This window comes from Thalassophryne amazonica, chromosome 2, assembly GCF_902500255.1.
Source record: "Thalassophryne amazonica chromosome 2, fThaAma1.1, whole genome shotgun sequence".
NCBI classification, from domain to species: Eukaryota; Metazoa; Chordata; class Actinopteri; order Batrachoidiformes; family Batrachoididae; genus Thalassophryne; species Thalassophryne amazonica.
This window is the reverse complement of record NC_047104.1, coordinates 27431533-27451841: the sequence shown is the minus strand read 5'-3', so window position 1 is coordinate 27451841 and position 20309 is coordinate 27431533. Positions and strand designations below refer to the sequence as shown.

The 20309-nt window shown below is 40.6% G+C and overlaps 1 protein-coding gene and 1 long non-coding RNA gene across 2 annotated transcripts; one reads left to right on the top strand and one right to left on the bottom strand.

Annotated features, from left to right (window-relative positions):
• Nucleotides 1-5664: 5664 nt before the first annotated feature.
• LOC117503407 (mesoderm posterior protein 2-like) lies at nt 5665-6335 on the bottom strand. Its single transcript, XM_034162632.1, has one exon. The coding sequence runs from the start codon at nt 6333-6335 to the stop codon at nt 5697-5699; it is 639 nt and encodes a 212-aa protein (XP_034018523.1). The 3' UTR covers nt 5665-5696.
• Nucleotides 6336-18009: 11674 nt separating this feature from the next.
• Nucleotides 18010-19913, top strand: LOC117501935. The gene is made up of 3 exons (XR_004558132.1): nt 18010-18187; nt 18803-18943; nt 19023-19913. It is a non-coding gene; the product is annotated as an uncharacterized LOC117501935 (long non-coding RNA).
• The last annotated feature ends 396 nt before the right edge of the window (nt 19914-20309 follow it).

Below are 20309 nucleotides of genomic sequence, written 5' to 3'. Positions count from 1 at the left end.
TCAGGATTACTGGATCAAAGTGTGGATCTTGTCTTCACGTAGTGGATCCTTTAATTTTGGAAGGATCACTAACGGAATGACCCAACGATTAGCGGAGTTTGAAAACTAGCAGGCACGCAATTCACCTATTTATTTTTTCTGATCCTGATGTTTCATTTCAGCGGTTTTCAAGAATGAACATGCACTAAACGTGCAGAGCAGAGCTGAAGGTATGATTTTGATCTGCAGCAGTGATACTGTGCTAAGGTTTTAGACCCCCACAGTTTTGAAATGAGAGACATTCGTCAGGAAATGCCTCGCGTGCATTATTATTTTCCATCCAAAGTCCAGTAATATGTACTTGTATGGGGTTGGTATTTGGTTGAACCTTATGTGTTTGATGTGAACTGGATATACAATGAAAAAATTGGAGATTGGCATAATATTTATTTAGAGGATGTGACAAACAGTGACCATAAAAAGTCGGTCACAGTCACCAGCCTTCAAAACAAATGAAGGCTGGCGACCATGACGGACCGCAAATGAAGGCTTGCATTTGTTTTGAGGAGAATGGTTGCTGACCATTCTCCTTGAAATGGAGGTCAAGGTCACCGGCCTTCAAACCCATGCGAAGTACTCCTCCAAGGCATGCACCCACCAAATATGAAGTTTCTGCGAGCAATAGGTGCCGGACTACTTTGCGGCAAAGGATTTGACAGTTGTGACCACTGGTGACCTTGAAAAGTAGGTCAAGGTCACCGGCCTTCGAACACATTCGAAGTACTCCTCCAAAGCACGTACCTACCATATATGAACTTTCTGCAAGTAATAGGTGCCAAGCGATGTTGTGGCGAAGGATTTGACAGTTGTGACCATTGGTGACCTTCAAAAGTAAGCCAAGGACACTGGCCTTCGAACCCATGTGAAGTACTCCTCCAAGGCATGTACCCACCAAATATGAAGTTTCTGCGAGTAATAGGTGCGTAGCTACGTTGTGGCAAAGGATTTGACAGTTGTGACCACTGGTGACCTTGAAAAGTAGGTCAAGGTAACTGGCCTTCGAACCCATGCAAAGTACTCCTCCAAGCCATGTACCCACCAAATATGAACTTTCTGCAAGCAATAGTTGCCAAGTGACATTGTGGCGAAGGATTTGACAGTTGTGACCATTGGTGACCTTCAAAAGTAAGCCAAGGACACTGGCCTTTGAACCTATGTGATGTACTCCTCCAAGGCATGTACCCACCAAATATGAAGTTTCTGTGAGTAATAGGTGCGTAGCTACGTTGTGGCAAAGGATTTGACAGTTGTGACCACTGCTGACCTTGAAAAGTAGGTCAAGGTCACCCACTAGCCTTCAAATCACGTGAAGTGCTCCTCCAAGGCATGTACCCACCAAATATGAAGTTTCTGCGAGCAATAGGTGCGTAGCTACGTTGTGGCGAAGGATTTGACAGTTGTGACCACTGGTGACCTTGAAAAGTAGGTCAAGGTCACTGGCCTTCGAACCCATGCAAAGTACTCCTCCAAGGCATGTACCCACCAAATATGAAGTTTCTGCGAGCAATAGGTGCCGGACTACTTTGCGGCAAAGGATTTGACAGTTGTGACCACTGGTGACCTTGAAAAGTAGGTCAAGGTCACCGGCCTTCGAACACATTCGAAGTACTCCTCCAAAGCATGTACCTACCATATATGAACTTTCTGCAAGCAATAGGTGCCAAGCCATGTTGTGGCGAAGGATTTGACAGTTGTGACCATTGGTGACCTTCAAAAGTAAGCCAAGGACACTGGCCTTCGAAACCATGTGAAGTACTCCTCCAAGGCATGTACCCACCAAATATGAAGTTTCTGCGAGTAATAGGTGCGTAGCTACGTTGTGGCAAAGGATTTGACAGTTGTGACCACTGGTGACCTTGAAAAGTAGGTCAAGGTCACCCACTAGCCTTCGAATCCATGTGAGGTGCTCCTCCAAGGCATGTACCCACCAAATATGAAGTTTCTGCGAGCAATAGGTGCGTAGCTACGTTGTGGCGAAGGATTTGACAGTTGTGACCACTGGTGACCTTGAAAAGTAGGTCAAGGTCACTGGCCTTCGAACCCATGCAAAGTACTCCTCCAAAGCATGTACCCACCAAATATGAAGTTTCTGTGAGCAACAGGTGCCGAGCTACGTTGCAGCGAACGAATTGCGGCTGGACAGACGAACTGACGGAAGGATGGACAGACAGACCACCCGGATGCTATATGCCCCGCCTCACGGCGCAAGCACCGCGCTGGGCATAAAAAATTAGTGTTTGGTGTTTTTTTCCCCTCACTTGATCACACACCTTACAAAAAACAACATCTAGCTAATGCTACTAGCTCACTGTGTTAGAGACACGTGATTAAAATGCATAAAATAACGTCAGACATAATTGGAAATATTGATTGCATTTTTACAATTTTATTTGCACTGCCCTTTGTGGAAAAAGGTGGCGTTTATATCCTGTGGTGGCACAAGCCACTAGGAGGCGATAGAGACATTTTGGCTTTACTTTTGAAGCCTGATCTTTTTCACTGCCTGTATTTATGTCTCAGACTTTATATCTTTTTTCCCAACCTGTTTGACTCCAGCTGCTGCTGCTGTTTAAAGAAGCTCATTCAGAAAATTTGTATTCAGCTGTGACAACCCTTGAGCAAGCACTTGACAGAAATAAATCCAGCAAAACTGGGTGACCACCAGTAAGAAACAAGTGCTTGACTGGTTCAGAAATGAAGCTTCAGCTACACTTAAGGCCTAATTCAAAAATAATGAAGCCTAACTGCTGATTTGCATTTGTCATGAACAAGCCATTAAGCAAGCAGAGGGAAAAAAATATGGACTCACTCAATTCTGAGGAAAAAATTATGGAATCATGAAAAACAAAAGAACGCTCCAACACATCACTAGTATTTTGTTGCACCACCTCTGGCTTTTATAACAGCTTGCAGTCTCTGAGGCATGGACTTAATGAGTGACAAACAGTACTCTTCATCAATCTGGCTCGAACTTTCTCTGATTGCTGTTGCCAGATCAGCTTTGCAGGTTGGAGCCTTGTCATGGACCATTTTCTTCAACTTCCACCAAAGTTTTTCAATTGGATTAAGATCCAGACTATTTTTTGACCCTATGTGTCTTTATGCAAGGAATGTTTTCACAGTTTTGCTCTATGGCAAGATGCATTATCATCTTGAAAAATGATTTCATCATCCCCAAACATCCTTTCAGTTGATGGGATAAGAAAGTGTCCAAAATATCAACGTAAACTTGTGCATTTATTGATGATGTAATGACAGCCATCTCCCCAGTGCCTTTACCTGACATGCAGCCCCATATCATCAATGACTGTGGAAATTTACATGTTCTCTTCAGGCAGTCATCTTTATAAATCTCATTGGAACAGCACCAAACAAAAGTTCCAGCATCATCACCTTGCCCAATGCAGATTCGAGATTCATCACTGAATATGACTTTCATCCAGTCATCCACAGTCCACGATTGCTTTTCCTTAGCCCACTGTAACCTTGATTTTTTTCTGTTTAGGTGTTAATGATGGCTTTCGTTTAGCTTTTCTGTATGTAAATCACATTTCCTTTAGGCGGTTTCTTACAGTTCGGTCACAGACGTTGACTCCAGTTTCCTCCCATTCGTTCCTCATTTGTTTTATTGTGCATTTTCGATTTTTGAGACATATTGCTTTAAGTTTTCTTCTTGATGCTTTGATGTCTTCCTTGGTCTACCAGTATGTTTGCCTTTAACAACCTTCCCATGTTGTTTGTATTTGGTCCAGAGTTTAGACACAGCTGACTGTGAACAACCAACATCTTTTGCAACATTGCGTGATGATTTACCCTCTTTTAAGAGTTTGATAATCCTCTCCTTTGTTTCAATTGACATCTCTTGTGTTGGAGCCATGATTCATGTCAGTCCACTTGGTGCAAGAGCTCTCTGAGGTGTGATCACTCCTTTTTAGATGCAGACTAACAAGCAGATCTGATTTGATGCAGGTGTTAGTTTTGGGGATGAAAATTTACAGGGTGATTCCATAATTTTTTCCTCAGAATTGAGTGATTCCATATTTTTTTCTTCTGCTTGGTCTAAACAAGTAACCATTACTGACTGCCATTATTTTTTTTTCCTGATTTCTTATAGTGTTTCTTAAAGCCAGAAAGTTGCCATTTGAAATGACTTTAGTTTTGTGTCATGTCTATGATCTGCTTTTTTTCTACAAAATTAAACAACTGAATGAACATCCTCTGAGGCCGGTGATTCCATAATTATTGCCAGGGGTTGTAGGTGCTGATTTTTCTACATCTGAAAGCAATTTTTTGAAAGACATTAAACATTGTTAAATTTCATGTAATTTGTTCAAAAATATTCATTTTGTATGTTCTGTCAAACTCTGTCTTAAATATAAACTTTGAGCCGTCAGATGCAATTGTTGACTTTTCTATAAATGTTATATATAAAAAGAAAAATGTTTGTTCTGACTGTTAAGAATTCTGATGCTTTGAAACTTAAAGCTGACCAAACATGAAAGTGAAACACGTCTTTAGTTTCAGTTCATTTCACTTTTTATACAGTTACACTGCAACTTGAAGTCTGAAGTCTGCATTTTCACTTAAATATGTTTACAGTACTGCACACATCTTTTAGGCACATTAATGTCCCTAAAACATTTGAAAATAATGAAAGCTATTAAATTTCTAATACATAAGTATAAGTAAATTGTTTGCTGTTTACATATCATTTCTATTTTAAGAATTTTTTTTAATGAAATCAAAAAAGTATTTAGTTTTAGGAGTAAATCTTGGACATTCCAAGTTATATATTTTTTTCTCCCCTCAAAAATGATGAAAAATAATTGTTTAAATAAAACTGTAGCATGCCTAGAATTTTTTAACAGTCCTGCATTTTATGACTTTCAGTGAGTTCAGTAAAAGGGAAAGAAAAGTGTTTTAAAGGAAATTCATCAACATATCAACATATTTCCTGTAAAATGCTAAGAAAATAAATGTAAAATATTTTTGTCAGGATCACGTATAAGCAAGAACCTACCTGATATTCAGGAAAATTTACACCTAAATCGAAGCAACAGTTTTGATTTAGTGTTAAGCATTTTTTCAAAGAAATTCACTTTTTCATAAACAGAAAATGTGTAAAATAAGAACTGTTTTTGCAACTGGAAGCTGATACAGATTAAAGTTGTTCCTCTGCAGTGTCACTCAGCAGGAGTTGTGAAAAACTTCAGACGCAATGTGTTTTTGGCACCTTGTTGTCCTGCTGCCAGGGAACTCGAACCCAACACATTTAATACAGTTCACTGCAAACTGCTGACATTCAAAAGCAAAATAAATCACAGTGAAAAATGAAGAAAATCAAGGTAATTTTTCTGAGTTTTTTAATTCATTGTGAACTTTCAAATTCTCATAAATATACATCTCTATTTACAGACACACAAAAAAATGCACAAAAATATATATTTAACATAATTTGATCAACATCATTGGTGTAATGAAAATATTCCAGGTGAGTTCTGGTTGAGTTGTGGAGTTTCACAGCAGCGTCTGGAGAAGGCAGCGTTATGTATTTGCTGCTGCTGGATCCAGTACTGCTCAGATCCAACCTGAAGACACACAACAATCAGCTTTAAAACACTGCAGATGAAATCTGTTTCAGCCTCACACCACCTTTTCTAACGTACCTGATGTGACGCCTGCACGCAGGTCAGCTCGGCTCTGTTGCAGTCTGACTCCCGGAGATGATCCAGGATCTGTCTGAGGCTTTGAGGCTGATCCATGTAGCCACAGGCCCGTCTCTGCTCCAGCACCTCCTGGCTGAGGCCGAGCTGAGCTGACAGGTAGGAGATGTACCGGATGGTGAGGCGAAGCGTCTCAATCTTGGTCAGGATTTGACCAGCGGGTGCCACTGAGTTGGGGAGGTATGTCCTGAGGTGATGCAGAGCCTTCGTCAGATCCCTCATTCTCAGCTTCTCCCTCTCACTGGCCGTCTGCCGCTTCTTTCCCGGGTACCTGGATCTGGATTTCTTTGTGGTGCTGGTAGTACAGGATCTGGAGCAGCTGAAGTGAGGTGCTGGAGGACCGCTAAACATGAAACAGTTCAAGGTGTCCAGGTCTCCTTCAGCAGCTTGGACTGAGGAGGGGGAGAAGCAGAAGGTGTCTACAGAGGATGTGGGAGACAGACTGCTGCCAGCGCTGAAATAGCCTGTGTCAGGTGCCGGATCACGGGCAGAAGACTTTTCCAGCAAAGACTCAAACAAAAGCAGGCTGTTGTTCCTCTGGAGCTGGCGAACGGAGCAGCAGGACACCTCCATAGTTACTGCTGAGGAGTGTAGCAGAAGAGGAAGAATGTGCTGTGCTTGTCGTTCCTGTGGTCAGGATGTTGCAGGTCAGGCAGGCACAGAACAGTGAGGAGGACAAAGCAGGCTGCTCCATATATGTGTTAGGAGGTGTGAGGTTGCACCTCCAGTGGCCAGCTCAGGTTCTGAGGAGGCGACACCTCGACCAGGGGGTCTCATGGGAAACAGGCACAAAGTGTGACCAGCTCACATTCACACATGAGTCTGGGAAGATGGTGAACCGGGGTCACAGGTCCAACTGAGTCCAAATGGTCAAAGTTAAAACAGTGAAGTCAACATCTATGAAGCCATCATATGTGGAGCTGATGGTCTCGTGGTTAAAGTAGTGGGTTGGGGAGGAGTAGAGGATCCCTGCTTCAAATCCCTGTCAGAACAGAAAATCACTCAGGTCTATTTGGCAAAGTCCTTACCCCCCCCCACAACCCCAGCTGGTGTGTGTGTGTGAATGTCTCTAATATATAGTGTCACATAGTGAGCATGTCAACTGGGCATACAGGGGTTCAACTGGCATGTCACGTAGGGCATAGAGGGGTGCAGTGAGCGTGTCACAGGCGGGGCACAGAGGGGTGCAGCGGGCTTGTCATCCAAAACAAACATGACTTCAGTTCTACATGTCTGTGACATATGTCGCACAAGCCTAAAATGAACCATTTCCTGTCATTTTGCTTATAGCCAAGGAGTTTCTGTATGCACAGACGCAGCTGTGAGACTTAACATGAAAACTGAAACATACTCTTCTGTGTTAATTTTGTATAATGAGACCCCTTTAAAGCCCTTACTTTTGTGAGCTGAAACTTTGAGGCTCAGTTTGAGGGGACACGCTAAAGGAACTGCAGATAATTCTGTCTTAATGCGGATTATAGGTGGAGGTCTTTGGCTTCCTGCTGAGTCAGGATGGAGAAGTGTGCCGCAGCAGCTGGGAGGTGTGAGGACTTTTCACCTGGTACTGTTTAGACAGCAGCACCCTTAAAGTGATGCCTTTACGGTTTCATATGTTAGGAATGGCCAGGATTTAAACCCATGTTCCAGTGGGTAGAGTAAGTGCAGCAGATAAGAGAATATTTACAGATGAATCCTTCAAATGGTGATGCAGGCACCAAATTCAGCACAAATACTCCTTGGACATTACTTGGTTGATAAAGCTGGGTGTGCACTTGAATTTACAATAGGCAGCCAGGTTCAAGTGAATTACACAGGGTCAAATTTAACAATGCTCCAATCATATTGAAAGGTATATACCATATTATTTGTCTGGTCATACAGATTTCTAAAAGGTATAGTTTGGACCAGCTAGACTGAATTCTATGGCATCCCATGCAATTTGGCTGTCGTACATATCATTCAACTGAGACTGCCATAGCAACGGTCATGGAAAAAGTGAAAAGTCAACTGGATAAAAATAATTATGTAGGAGCAGTTTTCTTAGATTTACGAAAAGTGCTCGATCTCGTGAATCATGACATTCTATTGTCAAAGTTGCAATCCTTTAATTTTTCTGAGCATGCCATAAAATGGATGGCATCCTATTTATCAAACAGAAAACAAGCCGCCATGGTCAATGGAATTACATCCCCTTACTTAGATTGTGCACTAGGAGTCCCCCAAGGATCCATCTTGGGGCCCATCCTATTTTCATTATTCATTAATGACCTACCAAATGTTTGTGAGGGTGTGGACATACAACTATACGTTGATGATGCAGTAATCTACACAAGTGCAAAATCACCTGAGACAGCAGCTCAAATTCTTACATCAGCACTAACTTATATTCAAAATTGGTTCAACAGATCGTGTCTGCAATTAAACACACAGAAAACTGTCTATATGTATCTTTCAAAAAAGGCTTCCAATACTGAGCACTCCAATGTGTACTTTGGAGATGAAGAATTGCAGTTAGTCAAAGAGTTTAAATATTGCTGGACTCAACACTCTCCTTCAGAAATCACGTTAAAGTGATAACTAAAATAATCAAATATGTGTCTAATTTCAATCAAATAAGAAGGTTAATGACAGATCAGGCTGCTATGATGTTTTTGCAGTGTATGCTCTTTGCTCATGTAGGTTACTGCATAACCAGCTGGTCTCTGACTGGTGTGACAATTCTAAAACCAATCGAGAGGCTTTACAAAAGAGCTTAGAACATTTTAGATAAAAGACCATACTCATATCACCACTGTAAAATCCTAACAAAGTATAACCTATTTTGCTTTGAAAACTTTATAAAATTTAAAAATGTTTGTTGAATATACAAAACCTTACATGGGTTGGCTCCTCCTCCTCTTACAAACAGAACAACTGGTCTGAGGGTCACCAGGGCTATGAGTAGAGGTGACTACGAGGTGTCTGTGAGGAAAAACAGCTTTTGCAAAAAAAAAAAAAAAAAAAGTCCTGTCCTACAAAGGCAGTGTCCAATGAAACACTTTGCCAACTACTATGAGGGAGGCCTCAAGCTTTAAAGCTTTCAAAAGTCACTTAAAGGAGTGGCTCAGATCAAATAAAAAAAATGTGATCATGAATTCAATTGTAGAAAATAAGAAGAACCTTAGGGAAATGTGCAATGCATCACAGCACTTTATAAGTTATTGTTTTTAAAATATACAAATGCATGAAATTAGATTTGTAAATTAATTAACTTATTCAAATTGTATTGTAATTGTAGCAATTTTGTATTTTTTTGGTCTGTGTGCCCTCCTTTGACTGAGTTTTTGTAAGAGAACCGCTTGGTCTTTCTAGTTCTCTTCGGTTCAATGTCTCCTGTCTCTTGTGCAGTCTTGTGTCATGTTGCTCTAGTAGTTAGTGACCCCTATGTACTGTAGTTTGTTGTATTATAAGTTTCTGTGGTCTGTGTGCTTTTATTGTTAATTGTTTGTTCATTTTTACATCAGCCTGTCAGGGACTACAGATGGCCAAATCTGACATATTTACATACAGTATTGTATATGTTCATTAATACGTGCTGTCCCTTTTAAATAAATAAATAAGAATGGACTCATGAGGTAAAAAAAAAAAAAGAAAAACTGCTGACAAAGGTCAATTTCAGTTTGTATAGGGGTCAAAACTTAAAGTTGCGCCAATTTTGGTAAAAAGTGGCTCAAATTATTGGTTGAGCTAATAGGATTAATAAATGGAATAGTTTTGACTGTGTTGAATGCTACGACTGCAACGTAAACGTCAAATAAGGTCAATGTCCATTGGATTCTGTTGGGGAAAGTGTAGTGACACGGACCCACAACAGGGGGCGCAAATGAACAGTCAATAGATGAGCCAAAAGGTAACAATTTAATGTTGTGAATGTGCACAACGATTATACAGACAATCACAGAATCTGATAGCAGTCAGTACACCAAGGTGACGTGTGGGCAGGCTCGAGGATAGAAGACGTCTGTCCTGAGAAGAGCCGGAACCACACGATTTCCACCGCCACAGAACCTAGTGAATACTGGAGCCGCCAAGTCCCGATTCCCAGGTGATCACCGTCCCCGACTGTCGGATCTGGTACTGCTGGCGAGGAGCACAAACAGTGAGATGTGGGTGTGTGCACACCCAGTAACAAAAACAGTCAGAAGGTGGAAAGTCACCTCCACCTCTAATCACACACACGTGCAGCTCCTGTTAAACCACTTATCTGGTTTGGGTGTGAAGCGAAGCCGTCGCTGTTCACACCAAACGCCAATCCAGCAGATAAGGCACACCACAGGAAAACAGCTTCAAAAGAGTTCAGTTTTAAGTCAGCAGAGAAATTACCTTCACAGGTAGATGATATCTCGGCAGCGAGGTGGAGATGACGTCCGGCTTTTATGGAGTGGAGATGGGTGACAGCTGTCATGAGTTGATGAGTGACAGCTGTCAACCCCGGCTGTGTCCCTGGCGGCAGCGCCCTCTCGTGCCTGAAGCCCGCAGTTCAGGCAGGGCGCCCTCTGGTGGTGGGCCAGCAGTACCTCCTCTTCTGGCAGCCCACACAACAGGATTCTATGACATGTGACATGTTACCCTGTAACATAATAACTAAGCATGACAAATGGTGACAACTATTTCTTTTTTAAAACTCTGTTAACCAATAATTTGCATCACTTTTTACCAAAATTGGGGCAACTTTATCTTTTGACTCCTGTACAAACTGAAACTGACTTTACCATTCTTGCTGTTTTTACTCCATAACTCCATAACATTCAGTCACAGATCGTCCAAACTATACCTTTTCGGAATCTTTGTGATCAGACAAATAATGTGGTGTAGTTTTCAATATGACTGGAGCATTTAAAAAGTTTGACCCCTGTGTAATTCTTCAGCTGACCCCTACTTGGCTGCCTATTGAATATTCAAGTGGACACCCTGCCTTTTCAAAAAGGTAATGTATATTTGTGCCAAATTTGGTGCTTGCATCACTATTTGAAAGATTTTTCAGTTGTCCGCTGAACTAAGTGACATTGATCAAGCATAGAAAATACGTATATTCAATTTGAAACCTGTATCAACATAGATAGTCAATATAATATTCAACTTATTATAGTGCATGTTAAAGTTAATAATTAACACATCTGCTGGTTTGTGTTAGATACATAAACTTCGGGAAATCAACGTTTGACCGATGTTGAATTGATGATTGAGATCAGAACATAATACAAATAAAAAAGTTGAGGATAGTTTTCAGGTAAATGCACTGGAATAAAACCTTCTGTCAGGTGTTCTCACTGAATTTTTTTCATCGTTTTTCACAAAAAATATTATCACACACTATCTGACTCCTGATACTGTATACAAATCTGTTTTTAGTGCCATTTTACTAAAGCACAGTGCAGGTTTTTATATTTTCTAAATAAATGATGTGCTGTTCTGTGAGTAATGTTCAGTCATGATCTGTTCTCTCAGTATTAAATCATGTTTCATGGACAGTGTGTTGATTCAGTTGTCAAGTCGTGACTGTGGATTTGACTCTCGAGCAGCGTTCCCACAAATGCCAGCGTCACATTTCTCTCCTGTTCTGCAGCAGCGCTGAAAACAGAGACGTGTGAAATGGTCTCGCACAGCTTCTCGCAACAAAAACAATAATGTGTCGAACATTGGAGCAGCCAGCTGATTTCTCTGGGATATAAATTGGCATCACAAGAATAAAATCCTCATTCCCAAAAATGGTCAACGCTATTGGTAAAAGGTTTATTTGCTGTTGAAAGGAGGTTTGTGGGATGACATGAGAGCTCTCATATTGACCTTTGACCTTCCCACACCGTGTCATGAGCTGACATTAGACAACCTCACAGTTTGTCTTTTTTTAAACAGTATGTCTGTTAATCTTCTGTTTTATCACAAGTAATTCACAGACTGAATCATTTACAGTAGTCCAACTCTAACCCCAGACAGCCTTCTCATCTTCCACCTTTGGAGAAAGTGATTTCTCCTCAGAAATTCAAGAAAACATTTTCTCATTGTTTTTTCAAAGACAAAGTGAATGAAGGGCACAGTAATGAAGGTAAATATTCGGAAATTAAATCTGCAATATTTCCTTTTGTTCTTCAGTGGTTCAGCCTTCAGGGCTTTTACACTTTAATGCAAACGTTATTATTTATTTATTTATTTATTTATTTTTCACACATTGCCTTGTAAGAAAACTCAAACTGTTGCAGAATTTGGACATATGTGCAGTTCTGAAGTCAGTTATTCTGGAAATACCTTCCAATTGTCTTTCAGATGATAAAGGATTCTTTGGTGTTCATCAGACTTTAATCCCAGGATGGAGGATCTGTTAATCCTGAGATGAGAGAAAAATCAGCACAGCAGTGTCAACCTTTCATCTCAGAGAGTTTATTAGCTTTTAACCTGCTGCTTGCATATCAGATGAAGTGTGCCAAAGCAAACACTCCACACGTTTCTATGAATTTTAAAGCCCCCTCAGCTGGTTTTAAGAACTAATTAGTCCTGTAGGTGAGCCGAAGGGGACAGAAGGGGAGGATCCAGATCCTGGTCTAGACTCAGCGGTGCCAAGGATTCGACGTAAACCCTCATTAACAGAAACACTCTAAATGTATGTCAGAGGTGACAGTTTCAGTCTGTTCTGAAGATGAACGTCTCTGGGATTTACTAAAAAAGTAACAGAAAGCATTTAATAATTATATTAAATAGTTATATAAAATAGTTTAAATAGTTATATTCAACAATAAAAATATTAAGACACTATTCAGCCTTTCCTTATAATGAATGAATTAATGAATTTCTTTTGAACAAAGAAAACACAAAAAACAAAAACAAAAAAAATCAACAAAAATATGTCAACCAAAAAATAATGCTTGAAAAGTAAATTTGTAGAGTCCTAGCCCCTTCTCACTATTCATATATTAAAATAAATGACCCCTTAATTACATCACCACGTAAATCCAAGATATTTACAGCCAATACCCACCCAGTGCCTAAAAACAAACAAACAACAAATACATACACACATACATACAAAACATACGAAACATTTCAAGGTTGATCAGTAAAAAAAAGGATGCACCTGAGCTCTTTGTTGAATAATGCTCAATAATAATAAACATTCACATTGTCATTAAGGGGTATTGTGGAGAGAATCTTGAGGAAAAAAGTGAATTTCATCCATTCTGGAATAAGGCTGTAACGTAACAAAATGTGAAAAAAAAGTGAAGCACTGAATACTTTCTGGATGCACTCTGTATTGTGGTTAATGGTGTCAGATGCTTTTTAAAAGTCTATGACTCTTCCCACTGAGTACATTTTCTTGTGTTTTTTTTGGGGGGATTTCCTTGATGAGTTCAACCAGTGCAAGTGAAGTTGAGCTGTTAGCTCTGAGTCCATATTGACTCTCTGTTAAACTGTGTTAAACTGCTGAGTTGAGTAGTGAAGAGTTTTTCTTCTTGAAGAATATGCGAAATGTCCATCTCGGGCCATGCGGTGCATTGTAGGATCAGCATTTTTTTTTCCTTTCCTCTGGATCCTTCTTTTGTGTTGGAAAATTGTACAGGATGAATGGTGCATCGCATGTACATCGCTTGTCCCCCTGTGGGCAGCCAAGCTTTTCGTACATTTTACACTCCCACCTCTGAAGCCTATAGTGGTGTAAAAACAGGACAATGTGCACCTATCATTTTAAAGGGTTAATACACATCCAAAACACATCCAAACACCCTGCTTACTCTCACTGTACCGCCGTGTGTTTGGTAGCCAGTTTGATATGACCTTTGCTCAAAGCCGATTTTCAGACATGCACACTCGTAATTTCACTTATTGCAGAGCAAGAAGAGAATCAGGCCTGTAATTTGTAAAATGATGTCTGTCCTCAGTTTTGCGTAATGGAGTTACTTTGACAGTTTTCATCTTGTTGGGAAATGTATCAGTTTGAAGAAACTGATTAGAGTCAGAAGTGAATGGTTTTGCAATTTCTTCAATGACTTTCTTAATCAACAGCTGGGATAGGCTCCAGGCCCCCCCATGACCCTTAATCGGAGTGAGTGAGTGAGTGAATGAGTGAGTGACTGAGTGAGTGAGTGACTGACTGACTTTCGTAATCAAGATCACGTCATTCAGTAGATTTTGGTTGTTCATTTGTTCTTGCATTTATTAACAATGCCTATTATTTCCTTTTCATCTACTGGACTGAGAAACATTGATCATGGATGTCTATCCAGCTTGTGTTGTGCCCCCCACCTTTCTTTTTGTTCACTTTCTTATTATTGCATTTTCAGTTCAAAAAGGGGAGAAAAACTGGAGTAAAGAATGGTTGCTCAGGGCCGTACTGTTATGTTTCGGACGCGGTCGGAGCCCCGACCCAGCGTTTGAAAGGACCAAGCACGAAATAAGCAGAGCACGGTTCAAAAGGATAACAGAATTTAATAAACATAACAGTGAGTGAAGTGCTAAACAACTAAAACGTCCGCGGTCTGGTGAGGTGAAAACACGGCGCGCTCTTCAGAGCGCAAACGGTCCGGAGCCACAGCAGTTCGGACCCAGGGACCCCGCCGACACCCCCCCCAGGTGGCCGCGACAAACCGAGTCTGTGAAGAAAGAAAACATGAGGTGAGTCCAACTCCACACAGAGAGACACAACTCAAAGGTGCACGCAATCAGCAAACACTTCCTGGCTTAAATCTATACATCAGCTTCTCACCCTGCAGGCACGGAACAACTCAGTTCAAATCTCCACTGCAGCAGAAGCTGATTAGACAATTAGCATAACGTGACAGCTCACTAACACAAGGTGTGAGGGACACCTAATCCACTGTCATTACTTCATAAAAGTCACCAAAACCAAATTACCTCAGGAAGTGTGCTGAAGAGCGTGAGACCTCACCCAATCCTCCTTCACAGACTGTGGCGTCAAACCTGGAGCGGTCTCTGCGTCCGTGATGGTGAGATTGTTCTTCTGACGTCGATCTCACACATCTGCTCACAAGGTCGAGTCTCTGGCAATCACACACTGTGCATTCAAGGTTTAAATGCAGCAATCTCTGATTATGACAAAATACACCACAGCTGTGAGTCCTGATGACCTGCACGTGAAAACAAGCCTCAGGTGTTCAGGGTGAGGTCCTGATGCTCAGCCACTCAGTCCTGAATGCATACCATCTGGTGGGAGAAACAGAAAACAAAAACCAAACCAGCCAAACACCCCAGCCCACAACACGTACATCAGTACAAAAACAGAAGTTACTATACAAAAAACAAACAAACAAAAAACAGTTACATGTGGCAATATATGACTTTCATTTTCCCCAGTCTTTCAAGCATTGTTTATTTTTTTAATTAATTTTTCAATACAATATGTTTCATCCACAACTGCAGTTCATTTGGATGCACAAATAGTCACAACAAGGGCTTCAAGATGTACAGATTCCCTCCAGATCCGAACAGAAGAAAAATTTGAGAAAATAAAGTCAGCTGTGTGGGATGGAAGCCAACATCATCATCAAAGCTTTGAGAGGTAAATTTATTGTTCAGTCCCATGTACAGTGAAACTCAACTAGACCGTTGTCGTATAAACCAGATATTCGCAGTCAACGGACAAAAAAAGTCCCAAAATTTTTGTATTGTTTTCCATGTCATAAACACCATATATAACGGATTTTGTACAGTGGATTTTTCGCTCACATCGGATAAAATGTCCCGCCCGATTGCAATGTATTTCCTTTAAAAACCCTGAACAGGCTGGACGTGCACAGTAACAGAGGTACAAATTAACATTCAGCTCTGACACTTGCCAATTTGTGGAAAGTGGGAGAGGAATAATTTCTGTCATTAAAAATCCGACCATTTAGTTTTTCAAACGATGTTCAGACGCGGACCTGCAGCCTGACATGCACCTGTTGAGTCAAACACAAAAGGCTGTGATTTGACACTTTTCTGCTTTTAATCCTTCATCTCCAATCCTATTATATAGCGCGCATGCAGATAAATTGATCAGAAAAGTCTGCATCACATTTACAGCACGAAGTCTGTAAAAAAGGAAAATGTACAGTTTACCTTTGAATTGGAGGTGATGATTATAGAAAGAAAAGGTTGTTGAGGGTCAAATTAGTCCAGAATAAAGCATAATTCAGAGACAGAGAACTTTAAAACTGTCACACGTCATTGCATGACACGGAGTTACAGAGCTGCAGCTGCATAAATCAGGCTTTAAATTAATTAAATGAATCATTTTAAACTGTAAATTTATGTAAATTTGATAGCTTAACCATTTTTATGTTTATTTTGATAGCACCTGTACCTGGATATGTGGCTGTATGTGGTTAAAAAATGTTGAAAACATAAAAGGTTCATTCAGTAGTTCAGCGCAGTTAGACCCCAAATGGCGCCATGTTCTGAGTTAACACCACTCTCCAATCAAGGCACTCAAGTGACCCCCCCCCCCCCCCCCGCCCTGACAAAAAAACAAAAAACAAAACAAAAATCATTTTTGCGGTTATAGGGTTTGCGATTAAGATTTCCTGCAGTAATTGATCTGTAAACTGAAATCCATAAACTACTTAAACTGAAAAAAAAAAATACAGATCATGAATGATATTCACATTTTGCGAGACCCGCATTCACATTTTGTGAGACCCACGTTCACGTTTTGGGAGATATTTTCTCAATATTAACGTTTTGCAATTAACGGTTTGCGGATAATTCACGATTTGCAGCTGATTCACCGTTAACACCCTCTTTCTAAATCGCTTATCGAAACTCACTGGTATAAACTTTGGGTCGAATGCGACCCACGTCAACAATTTTGCACCTTTCTCAAAGGAAAACCTTTGGCAAGTCTTTAACCATATTTTAAGAACAACTCTGGTTCGTTGGCTAAATTCATCCACATCTCAGTCCCGGAGCTGGGAGTTATCTGATATAGACTGTGCTGGAGTTTTAGATTGTTTTAATTCCAAATCTTTCCACTTAGTTGAGTAGTCTGGATTGCACCAGCATACCAGAAATCTCAACTGGGCAGCAATAAAGTAATCCTCAAAACAAGGAAGTGAGAGTCCATCCCTATTTTGAAGTAAGTGTAGGGTTTAGGCGGGGTACACCCTGGACAAGACGCCAGTCTGTCGCAGGACCACATATAGACAAACAAACACATTCACATCTGCAGGCACACCTACAGACAATTTAAAGTTTCCAATCCACCTAACCTGCATGTCTTTGGATGTGGGAAGAAGCCGGAGCACCCGGAGAGAACCCACGCAGACATGGGGAGAACATGCAAACTCCACACAGAAAGGACACAGGTGGGAATCGAACCCATATCCTTCTTGCTGTGAGGCAACAGTGCTAACCACCAAGCCACCATGCTGCCCAGCCTCTTAATATTGGTTAATCTATTATTATACTTTTTATATTTTCCTTGATTACAATGCTTTGACAGCAAATGTCAGTATTTGCCTCCTGACAAAAAAGGAATATGAATCATATAATTATATACTGTAGATATAATTACACAAAGAGTACAGAATTGTTTATATGTAAACATCAAAATGTCAAAGTTTTAATGGTATGAAATAATAACTGCCCAAACCACACAATTCATAAGTGTAAATACAGAGTATGTCCTCAATTATATTATAATATTTCTATTCTATTATAATTCTATTATAATATAATGCCATATGGAGTATCATAATATGATATTTACTGTGTATCATTTTACATAATATATGCTGTGGTATATCATTATATAATAACGTATTCTAAGTCCGAGACATTAGCATTTTAAACAATATAACATTTGAAATGTTTTTTTTTATAATCTTCAATGTGAGATTGAAATAAAGTATAATCAATTGTGATGCATTATGTCATAATACTGTACTTTATTTCTCCAGTGACAAACTTGAATCTTGAATTCCATGTTGTTGTAAAAAAAATACATATAAAATTTAAATCCACATCACCAGCATATATTATATTTCTGACAGACAACTGCAAAAAAAACCCAAACAAAATAAATTTTACAGCTTGTGGATTTGCAGCATGATGTTATAAATGTAATAATTTTTTAATAAAAAAATTATACAATTACGACCATTACTTTTTATGCTCCCTTTACTTTGTGGCTGTTTGTGATCGAGAAGTCAAGGAAAGAAATGATTATTATATTTTATGGTGAATGTTTTGCTTTATGAAGACAGTGAAGGATTCTTTTTGTTAACAGCTGTATTGAGATGTCGCCAGTAGGGGGCGATATTTTGTCTTTATAGGATCTGTTTTCTTTATTTTGAGGACGGATGCCCCAGACTCTGCACAGGACCGGAGGACCATCAGGCCGCTGACCCTGGACAGGGTCCATACAGATGAGGCGTCAGGTACCCTGAAATCATATCCTGGTCCAACTCATACGCAACCGGCCCTGATGTCAATCTACAAATAAGCTGAAGAAGTACACATAATTTTTTTTTTAATGAAAATGTGAAATCATTTTTCAGAAAAACACAAGCATAAATTGAGATATTCTGATGGCTGTAATAGTCTGAGAGATTGTGTTCTTTAGTTATTTCAAATTACTGTCACTCAGGAAGTAATTTATGTTTTTAATGTTAATCAATAGTTTAGTTTCTGAAATATTGTTTTAATTCATTTAGTGATATTTAGTTTTTTTATTTGATCCATGTTCACAAACATGATTATGTATATATTGACTATGTTTGCTTGTATTTGCTTTTATTTTCACTGTGAGGCTTTTAAGGCAACAAGAGAAGATGTAACGTGCTTAAGTTCCTTTTAAAAGAAATAAATTAACAAAATAATAGATTATATAAATGAAACAATTATTCACAAGAAGACTTTGATGACAACACAGGAGACATTTTACCATTTTATTATAAATATTGGTGTAAAGAAATATAAAAAAAATATTTATTTACATGTAAAATTTAATGGGATAAAATAAATATGGAAAATGACATATATATATTTGGAATAAATTATTATTTTTTTCACAGTGAGCCAGTATAAGCAGTGACGTAGTTGTTGGAAGAGGATGATGATGATGATGATGATGATGATGCTGATGATGTTCTTTGGAGTTTAACCCCAGAACTCTTGTGGAACCAACGGCATGCAGACGTCTTTGCCACACATCTGTAAGCAAAACTGACTGTAGTCATCAGATAATAAGAAATGAGACATTCAAGCTTCTTAAAGGTGTTTGTTTTTGAACAGTACCCATACCTGACAGGAAGAGGGCAGTGTGGGAGCAGGTGACTGCAGGCTGGAGCCGACGCTACAGCTGACTTCTTTCTGAGGAACTTCACTGTACTGGCACGCATTTTCTCCAAAACTACAGTTCCCAGGCTGCATCATGGCAGGCTGACTATGAGACTGGGCTGGGTACAGGCCCTGGTTCGGGCTCTGGTTCTGCAGGTGAGCCTCGTGGCCTCCTGTGGAGCTGTGCTGGAAGTAGGACAGGAAGTCCGGCGAGGAGGTGCCGCTGGCAGACTTTTCTTCTTGTTCCCTCCTCTGAAACAGAACCTCCTCACTGAGGCCCAGCTGGGCAGACAGGTGGGAGATGTACCTGATGGTGAGGCGTAGCGTCTCAATCTTTGTCAGAGTCTGTCCGGCAGGGACCACTGATGGCGGCAGGTAGGATCTGAGGTGATGCAGAGCTTTTGTCAGATCCCTCATCCTCAACTTTTCCTTCTCACTTGCACTCTCCCTCTGCTTGCTGCGAACTCGTACCGCCCTGGCATGGCCCATCTTCCGACCACGTCTGGGTGGGGAGCAGGTGGAGGACTTGAGGGTCTGAGGGTATCCGGTTGTGGTGGCCTTGCAAGTGGACTGTGGAGGCTGCTGATAAGATGGCGACAGGCTGGAGTCCATGGAGTGCACAGGGGAGAGAGTTTCTGGAGAGGAGATGCTGGAGAGCTCAGAGTCGGAGCACCACGGGTACCGCAGGCCGCAGTGGAGCAGAGAGACCGAGGAGGAATCCATATTGTGCTCAAACTGTGAGTGCTGCCCGGATCCACCGCTGCTTTATAGGTCCAGGCCCGGCCACAGAGGTGTGAAGTGACACCTCCACAGATTCTCCCAAAACCACCAGAGTCTGAGGCCCTGAACCCCCCACCCCCCAACACACACACACACACACACACACACACACACACACACACACACACACACACACACACACACACACACACACACACACACACACACACACCTCTCTCTCTCTCTCTCTCTCTCTCTCTCTCTCTCTCTCTCTCTCTCTCTCCTCTCTCTCTCTCTCTCTCTCTCTCTCTATTCTCGGCGTTTGGGAAGGTTCAGCTGAAGGGTGTGAATTTTAACTCCTGCTCAAAACAACAAACACTTTTTGTTTCTTGGGTTCGTGTCCCTGGCACAACCCAGATGCATTGTGCACATGTTCAGGGACGCTTTGATTTTTCCAGAAATCTGACAAACATTAAAAAAAAACACAGCTCGGGACCATAATTATCCTGTATAATTCACAGG